General features: G+C 44.0%; 2 protein-coding genes across 2 annotated transcripts in view; one reads left to right on the top strand and one right to left on the bottom strand.

The window, feature by feature from the left end:
- The window catches only part of Tcp1 (t-complex 1), a 27,725-nt gene that overhangs the window by 13,599 nt on the left and 4,501 nt on the right, over positions 1-9,625 (top strand). The gene's annotated exons all lie outside the window — the stretch shown is intronic.
- Positions 1-9,625, bottom strand: part of LOC110283775 (acetyl-CoA acetyltransferase, cytosolic-like) — a 16,120-nt gene that overhangs the window by 5,498 nt on the left and 997 nt on the right. The window contains exons 3-4 of the mRNA XM_021149258.2: positions 5,016-5,219; positions 2,081-2,198 (exon numbers count right to left, since the gene is read on the bottom strand). Coding sequence (XP_021004917.1) covers positions 2,081-2,198; positions 5,016-5,219 — 322 coding nt within the window. The remainder of the gene's footprint in view (positions 1-2,080; positions 2,199-5,015; positions 5,220-9,625) is intronic.

The raw sequence follows: 9,625 nt of genomic DNA, 5'->3' as shown, positions 1-9,625 counted from the left end.
CTCACTGAGATAGAAATTCTTATTACAGACTATATTCCGTGCCAACAGCAAATTAAGTAACTATACTGATAAATGGGAATTCTCCAGACATAGATAAGAATTAACAAGGCCTAAAAGTCCTTGACACTACTTTATTCCTGAGGCCAGGCAAGAGTTAATACCCCTCTAGCCCAATTAACTCTAAACATAGTCCTTTTGAAGTCACTCCTCTTACATCTGGAGGGATGCTGATCCCTAGTGTAAACTTTGCAGTCACTCCCTTTGCACCTGGGAAACTTCAATGTACCGTATCTGTTATGTTTTACAATTTATGATATTCGCTGTAATATAATTAGTCTAAGCTCAACCAGAAGATTACATTCAGATTCAACACCTCTCTTGTGTGTTTGTCTGTCTGTCACGTCCTAATCTTTGCCCATCTACTCTAGAGAACCGTTTTACGCAGGCACGGGACCCAGAGGGTCTGCGGCAGTTACATTTAAACAAGAATTAACTTGTACACAGCTGGGCAGTGGTGGCACACACCTTAAATCCCAGAACTTGGGAGGCAGAGGCAGGTGGATTTCTGAGTTCGAGGCTAACCTGGTCTACAGAGTGAGTTCCAGGACAGCCAGGGCTACACAGAAAAACCCTGTCTCAAATCATAACACAACAACTGTACACACCAGCAGGCTTGGAGGAGGAGAGGCCATGCTCTCAGGTAGCTCCTGTCACCCCGATGGGCCTGGGAACTGTAACCCCTCAGGAGAGACATCGTCCTTTTCTATATATGGAAGTATAAACCTCCAGAAGTCAGTATCCAGGATCAGCACTGATATTTTTGCCCCGTTTCCCTAACATTCTCTCTTAAGCATTTGAGGGAAGATGGAAATGCGATTCCCTTTACCTCTGAATTGTTATCTCACTATGTACTTCTCTTGAACACAATTTTATTTACCTATAATGGGTTGTTTAAAAAAATAATGAGGGCTGGAGAGATGGCTCAGCGGTTAAGAGCACTGACTGTTCCTCCGAAGGTCCTGAGTTCAAATCCCAGCAACACATGGTGGCTCACAGCCATCTGTAATGAAATCTGACACCCTCTTCTGGCATGTCTGAAGACAGCTACAGTGTACTTATTTATAATAATAAATCTTTGAAAAAAATAAAGTCAGGACTGGTGATATGTTTCTGCAGATAAAAATATTTGTTCCCATCCCTGGGGGTCTTGATTGCACATAGTTGGGAAACTGACTATTACAGGTTGACCTGTGACCTGTATACATGCAGTGTGATACTTGTATACCTATGCATACACAAATACAAACTTTAAAAACTTTTTTTAACAATCAGGAAATTTAACATCAATATGAATTTTTAGCTCATCTTCAAAATTTACCTATTATACTATTAGATCTTTAATTACTTAAAAAAAAAAAAAAGCCAGAAGCAGGGTACATGCACATTTATTCCAAGATTTGGGAAGTAGAGGCAGGTGGATCTCTTGAGTCCAAGGCCAGTCCAGTCTACAGAGTGAGTTCCATGACAGCCAGGCCTACACAGAGAAACCTTGTCTCAAAGAAACTAAACAAAACAGTAATTGGTCCCTGGTTCGGGACCCAGAGCTTACGTGCATGTTGCACTTCTCTTTAAATCTCTACATGTGATGTTTTGGAAGAGCAAGGGTTGTCTGTCCTGTTCTATTGCTCCTGTTTCCTCATAACTGAGGACAGTCAAGGCATGAATACACTGGCAGAGTAGAGGAGAAGCCGATCTTCTCAGGTAGTGCTGGCTTTCTTACATAAGTTGTATGTGCCAGGTTTACACGGTGGTGGTGTTTTACGAGGTTGTGGCTAGCTGGAAACTTGCTATGTATACCAGGCTAGCCAGAGCTCACTCACATGTGCCTCTGTCACTCTTATTCTAGGATATGGGTGTCTATCACCATTCCAGCTCAGGGCTCTATATTGAAAAGTTTCCATCTTTCCATTTAAAACTAATCAGCAAGTCTGGGAATTATTTCATAAAAAAATACCTTTACTTACCAGACACGGTGGCACAGACCTTAGGGCACAGCGCTTTAGAGACCTATCAACCTTACCTGTGATGCCCATGTGGTAGCTGTGAAAGGCATCTGTAAGACCATCACAGAGTATGCTGTCAGTCAGTGGCACCTCACCCATCCTGACTCCTGTTCTCAGATGAGTCAAGTGAGGAGCCTGGACACAGGAAGGAAGAACAGATTTAGGATGGTTGTCACTTGTCTCTCAGGATCCCACTCAGAGTCAGGAGGCTCTGGCTTGTACTTCCTCCTCCTTCATTACCCATCAGGCCTTCTCCCCATCCCCTGCTCTCCAGATCAGGACCTGAAACATCTTGGTGTTAGCAGACAGTTCCACCTGCCTTCTCTTAGCCATCTATTCCTCTATCACCTGGCCATTTTTGTTACTTGATCAAACCTGTCCATCCTGTATCGTAATTCCTTATGATTCTATTATATCCTTAGAGATAGACCAGTATTACCTAACAGGATGGCATAGAAACCTAACAATTCCTGTACTACTTTCAAAAAGATGTTTGGGGGGTGGGGGGCTGAATGAGTTTACATGTTCCATGGGAGTGTGTGCTAAAAAGACCAGAGGGTATTGGATGCCTTGGAGCTGGGTAATAGGCAGTTGGGAGGCACAGGACTTGGATGTTAGGACCTGAACTTGGCTCCTCTGCAAGAATGGCACAGGCTCTTCATCACTGACTTGTGTTATAGTAGTTAGTTAGGTCTCTCTGAGTTCCACATGGGTCGAACGCATGAACCTGCCCAGGAGCTATATGGATTTCCTAATAAAAGACACACACACACACACACACACACATACACACACCAGTTAATTTTAATATGCCTGACTAATTCAAAGGCTGAGCAGTTCTAATTGTCCACACAGCTAGCACACATTTTCCTCTGATACTCCTGGCTCAACCCCTTCTAAATCTATGTTTGATCTTTGCTGCCCTCTTACATGCTGGGCAGCCCCTCCCATAGGGTCACTTTCCCTTCCACATACATTTTGGATGAATTTCCTTCTGCAGCTCTAAATCTGATCCATCTCCCTCAGAGACGGATTCTAGGTTTGGGATATGGAATTAAATTCAGTTTGCCCACAGCTGTTAACGATGATTGTCTTGCGTTCTAGAAGATGCATGATTTTTGCCAGCTGCAGGTAGTTTAATTCTGTGGACTCTGAAGAGGGAATAAATGCCAGAGCCCCAAGAGGTAGGGGCCTCCTGCTCCATGCTGTTGCTGCTGTTTGTTGTGGTGGTCTGATGAGGAGATATATGAGAGATGAAGGGACGTATCCTGAAGATAAAAGTGGACTTGCCCTAAGGAACTCAATGCCCCTGGACAGCAGGAAGCAGTCAAAAGAAGTCTATGTCTCCTATCCCCTGGCCTTCTCTCTCTCCCACCTAGCAGTAGGGGGCTGGAGGGATGCTGCTACACAAAGGTTGGAAGGGGAATAGAGATATAAGAATCCAACAAGAGAGCAAAAACCTACACCACCAGAAGCTCTTTGTGCTTTGTGTGCAGATCATGTTCTGGATTATTCTGGGCTCTGGCTCCAGGTCACAATTAGAAGAACACTTTGTAGGGATGAGCTGTACCCTGAATTAATGAGCTGAGTCTAGGAACAGGAAGCTCCCAGTTCAAAGGATCCTAGCTGATTTGTTCGAGTTCAGTTGCCCTAATAATTTTAAGCTGTGGGCCAGTCTCTCTAGAAGTTCAATAACAGAATGAACTAGGGACTTCCAAACAGCAGAGCTCATGTCCCATTGTCTCTCCACAAAACAAAGCCAGCCATGCATGTGGAGCTATGCATGTGGAATTCCAGGGTAGTCCAAGATACAAAGGACCCTGCTTAAACTAGGGGCATAGGTGACACCCACCTTTGATCATAGCACTGCAGAGACAGGCAGATCTCTGAGTTTAAAAGGGAGTTCCAGGACAGCCAAAGCTCTACAGAAAAACCTTGCCTCGAACACCAAACAGACACACACACACACACACACACACACACAGGGAAAAGAAATGTAAGCAGGTAGTGCTGGTGAGATGGGTCAGTACACACAGGCATTTGCCCCCAGCCTGATGACCTGAGTTCAATCCCCATCTGGTGAGATGGAGAGAGTCTTCTCCAGGATGTCATTCTCTGACCTCCGTAAGTATGGGTGCATGTGCCGTCCCCCAGTAAAAGGGGTAATAAATGTTGTGCCCTACCACACCCCACCTGTAATTTTTTTTTTTTTAAGAAGTGGAGAATTAGTGTAGTGCATGATGGGAAACAACTCACCACGGGAAGAGATAACATGACAGCATCTCAAGTGGAAAATCTGGGAACCTCACCAGGATAGTCATGACCTTCATTGCATCATCGAATTTTCATTTGTTGATAATGAGTAGAGAGCTGGATTATNAACCTGGAGGACTCAGGGTCTTAATGACCTTGGTGTCAACTTCCTAAGAATGACACCCTCAGAAGTTATTGCCTGTGTATTATCTTTTCCCTTTCTTGTGTTCTCAAAATGAATGTGCTGTACCTGGCATGCTTATTAACTCTCTGGGTACAACGAAAAGGAGCTTCTCAAAATTTTAAGATTTTTAAGGAAGACAACTTAAAAAGTTTAGATGAGTTGGAAAATATCCAAAGATATTCTTAGCACTCTAGATGCAGAGCAGGAGAGGCAAGCATTTAAGGCTAGCCTAGGCTACATAGCAAGTCTTGGGCTAACCTCAGCTACATGATAAGCAGGAATAGCAACCAAATGATCTTGTGGGTTCATTTCAGAAAGCACTGTATGCTGCTAGAACAACAGCTTAGAGAAATTACATTCTCCTCCAGCTGCCTGGCTGATAGACGGTTCTTCACATGGGATTTCTTATCCAACCTGNAGAGCTGTGGGCATTCAGTCAGGGGTCAGGCTGAGTCATTTTCTGTGGGTTCCTCAGCAGGACCTGCCCTCTAGGTGAGCAGCACCTCTGCACTTACCTTGCTCATATTCTCCATGCCTCCAGCTACCACAATGGTGGAGTCGCCCATGGCTATGGACTGGGCTGCAAGACACACGGCTTTTAGGCCCGAGCCACAGATCATCTGGCAGCTCCATGCTGGAACCGAATAGGGGATCCCTGCACCCACACTGGCTTGTCGAGTAGGATTCTGCCCACAACCTGGAACAAGGAACACAGAAGCCTCAAAGTCTGTGGTTCTCAAGTTGTGGGCCGAGACCTCTTTGGGGGCTGCACCTCAGATATTTACATTACAATTTATAGGTTTTTTTCAGAGAGAAGCGTCCTCCTCCATAAACAGTGTTTCTGATACCGTAACACAGAACCGTAAGATCGTCTTCATCTCTCCTGAGGCCTGCTCCTTTAGCACAGCTGAAGCCATTTTGTTCCATGCCTTCCAGTCATTGACACAGAAAATAGCTTGACTCAGCAGTGTCATGCTGACCACATAACCCTGCTCTGTATGTTCTCAGACTTGTTCATCTTTCATCTCAGCCCAGCTGTGCCAGTATTCTTTGTCTCTAATTTTATTCTTGCATGTCTAATGATGGTTTTGTTTGTTCTGTATATGGCTGTTAGGTCTTTGGCCTGTTGTTAGATTTCTTTTGTTTTTAATTAATTTATTTTTATTTATATGAGTACACCGTAGCTGTCTTCTGACACACCAGAAGAAGGCATCAGATCTCATTACAGATGGTTGTGAGCCATCCTGTGGTTGCTGGGAATTGAACTCAGGACCTCTGGAAGAGCAGTCAGTGCGCTTAACCGCTGAGCCATCTCTCCAGCCTATGTTGTTGGGTTTCTTCACCCAGTTTGCTCTACTCCACTCTGAGGATGCACCACCCCTCCTAGTCCTATGCCCTTTCTCCCATCTCATCCCTTCCCTCTTCTCTTTTATACTTCCTAATTATAACCGTCTGTAGCTTTTACAGACATCTGTGGAGTATAACAGTCTCCACTTTCCCCTCTTAACTACTAGGTTTTTTTCCCCCTCTCTTTCCAAAGTCAATTTAAGGCTTAATCCTTACCCACTCTGCCTTCTCAAAGTCCACCTGAATGCTTACGTCATCCTACGCATGCTCGCCTCTCCAGGTTCATTTAACTCGTGTCCTTTATCCTTACCCACCCTACTTCCCTCCCCCCTCCTAATCTTATTAACTGGAATCCAGTACATCCCATGCTATCCCTGGTCGTTTGCTTTCCATGTTATTGACGTCAAAGTGCCACTGTTACTAATGGGCTAGTATAATAATTGCTTAATGATCCTAACGAACAGTTGTTGCCTTCCCAGGGAATACATAAAGCATCTTTTGGCTAGCATCCGGAGCTTCTGGACTGAGACATTGTTTTCTGAACTACACACTCAACACCTGGACCTCCAAATCCCCCTCGAACACTGCAAATACTTCAACTGAAAGACTAGAGCTGATTTTTAAAAAGAAAAAAAAAAGGTAAGTAAACAATGCCAGATGCCTAAATCACCAATACAGGACATAGACATAGCCCTCCAAAAGCCAACCCCTTGCTGAGGTTTGGAGTGTTGCTGTGGAGTGTAATGCTCAATTCTATACTTACCAGCGATTTCTTACATTTACAAGCTTGTGCTGCCAAACACGTTCCTTGATTTAAAACTACTGGTTAAATAAAATTGGCTACAGCCAATTACTGGAGGGATTAGAGGTGGGTGGGTTTGGAGCAACCTGGTCAGAGAAACCAGGAGGAGAAGGGGGGGAAGGAGAGGAGAGGGGAGGGGAGGGGAGGGGAGGGGAGGGGAGGAGGAAGCTGCCATGAGGGAAGATGGACATGGTCACAAGAAACAGCAAGTATCTGGGGCTCAGGGCTGGGGAAGTAGCCTGGCCAGCAGTTAGAAGAGTAGATTAGCCGGGCAGTGATGGCGCACATCTTTTATCCCAGCACTTGGGAGGGAGAGGAAGGTGGATTTCTGAGATCGAGGCCAGCCTGGTCTAGAGTGAGTTCCAGGACAGCCAGGGCTATACAGAGAAACCCTGTCTCAAAAAACCAAAAAACCACAAAAAAAAAAAAAAAAACCCAAAAAACAAAACAAAACCCACCAAAAACCAAAAAACAGAAAAAAAGAAGAGTAGATTAGAGATTACCCCCTGCCCCCAAGTAATCGTCAAAGCCGAGTAAAATAACCATAGTCCGAGTCTCATTCATTTGTAAGCTAGTCAGGGATAAGCTTGAGTTTGTTGTACTTCATAAAACAAGGTATATAGTGATAGTGAGTTAGATGACACTCCAGACATAGGAAATCATTATAATTATATTCAAGAACACAAACAAATGCTTAAGTGAAATAAGAAAGGAGATGGATGCTATTGGGAGGCAGAGACAGGCAGATTTATGAGTTCGAGGCCAGCCTGGTCTACAAAGTGAGTTCCAGGATAGCCAGGGCTACACAGAGAAACCCTGTCTCGAAAAAAACAAAACAAAAACAAAAACAAAGCAAAAGAAAGAAAGAAAGAAAGAAAGAAAGAAAGAAAGAAAGAAAGAAAGAAAAAGAAACAGGAGGCTGGTCGGTGGTGGCGCACGCCTTTAATCCCAGCACTCGGGAGGCGGAGGCAGGCGGATTTCTGAGTTCGAAGCCAGCCTGGTCTACAAAGTGAGTTCCTTGACAGCCAGGGCTACACAGAGAAACCCTGTCTCGAAAAACCAACAACAAAACAAACAAACAAACAAACAAACCAAAAAACTAGTACCAGATGACTCTTAGATTGCCAAATGATGGGATGTCTTTTGACACATGGAAAAGTTCTGAGTCACTGGTCTGGGAAGAGGGGAGGAGGGCAGTGGTGGACTACAGACAGCTGATGGTATCACAGTCAGACCTTGGATGGCCATGAGAAAGAGGTGTGGATCAACCCAGACTTTAAGCACCATGAGGACAAAGTGGATCAGAAAAGATGAGAACGCCAGGTATGATGGCGAATGCCCAAAACCCCAGCACTTGGGCAGTGGAGGCAGAAACATCAAGAACTTTAAAATGTAAGGTCATTATCCTAGCTACACATAAACTTTGGATTCTATGTCAACAACAACAACAAAATCAAATACTGGAGAGACAGCTCTCTGGGTGAGAAAGGCATTTGACACTGAGCCTGATGACCTAAATTCAATTCCTGGGACCTGTATTATGTGTGTGTGTGTGGAGGGTGGAGGGAGGGGACAGAATCAACTCCTACAAGTTGTCCTTCAACCCCCATACATGCACTGTAGCATCCCTCAAAAATAAATAAATACATAAATAAATAAATTTAAAATTTTTAACAAGAAAAATATCAAAAACAAACTCCAAGACCTAAAACAACACAAGAAACTACAGGTCAAGTAAGCACTCATATTCTCAAAATCAGCAATGACCCAGAATACAAAACTTCCTTTTTCTTAGTGCAGAGGATTAAACTCAAGCTCTGTGCATGCTGGGAAAGCTCTCTATAGTGTCAACGCCAGCCTCTCCCTCCCTCCTTCCTTCCCTTCTTTTCTTTTTTGACAAAGAGGCTGGCTAGTAGCTCAGACTGGCCTCAATTTCATAAGGCTCAGTTCTCAGACTCTAGAGTGCTGGGGCTATAGCCATGCACCTCCAGGCTGGGCAACGTGGAACTTTCTGGATGCTGAGATGATGCCACTGTAGAGTTCCTGTCAGGCAGGAATCAAAATGCATATGTATAACAGGGTTAGGTCACTGTGAAAGGCCACCTAGCCCCTTTACATGGATGCACACTATTTAGTTCAAGTACAAAATCATAAATATTTTGTATAACCTTCAGCTTATATATGTAAAGTCTATACTAAATGAAATTTCTACACAGAACTGGGTTCCAGCTGATTATATGTATCATATATGTATATATACACACACACACACACACATATATATATATATATATATATATATATATAACTTCAATTACACCTATCCAACATATACTTAAAATTTAATATACATTGAAATAAAAGTATGTTGGGGGTTGTAAATTCTGAAATAAGAACCTTTCTGCTGGGCAGTGGTGGCAAACGCCTTTAATCCCAGCACTTGGGAGACAGAGGCAGGCAGATTTTTGAGTTTGAGGCCAGCCTGGTCTACAGAGTGAGTTCCAAGACAGTCAGGGCTACACAGAGAAACTGTCTTGAATAAAGAAAAAAGAAACTTTCCAAATGTTCAGGGGCTTGAAGAGATGGCTCAGTGGTTAGGAACACTGGCTTCTCTGGGGGCCGGGGGTGGCGATTCCCATCACCCACACGGCAGCTCACAACGACAACCATCTATAAGACAATGCCTTCTTCCAGCTTCTGCTAGCACCAGGCAGGCAAGTGGTATATAGACATATATGCAGACAAAACACCCATTTTAAAAAAATACAGAATATTCAACAGGCACACGTACAAATGGTCTCAGACAGAGTAAGAGCAGAACTCGGTGTTGAATATTAACAATTTTCTCTACAGTTGATTCAAATGTGTGCTGAGGGAGCACAGGGCAGGGCAGGAGGGTGAACTCATGACCACATGCATGCTAACCACACACTTCACCACTGAGCTGTACACCCAGGCCCCAAACCAATCATCAAG

This window comes from Mus caroli, chromosome 17, assembly GCF_900094665.2.
Source record: "Mus caroli chromosome 17, CAROLI_EIJ_v1.1, whole genome shotgun sequence".
Taxonomy (NCBI): domain Eukaryota; kingdom Metazoa; phylum Chordata; class Mammalia; order Rodentia; family Muridae; genus Mus; species Mus caroli.
This window is presented reverse-complemented; position numbering and strand designations above follow the sequence as displayed.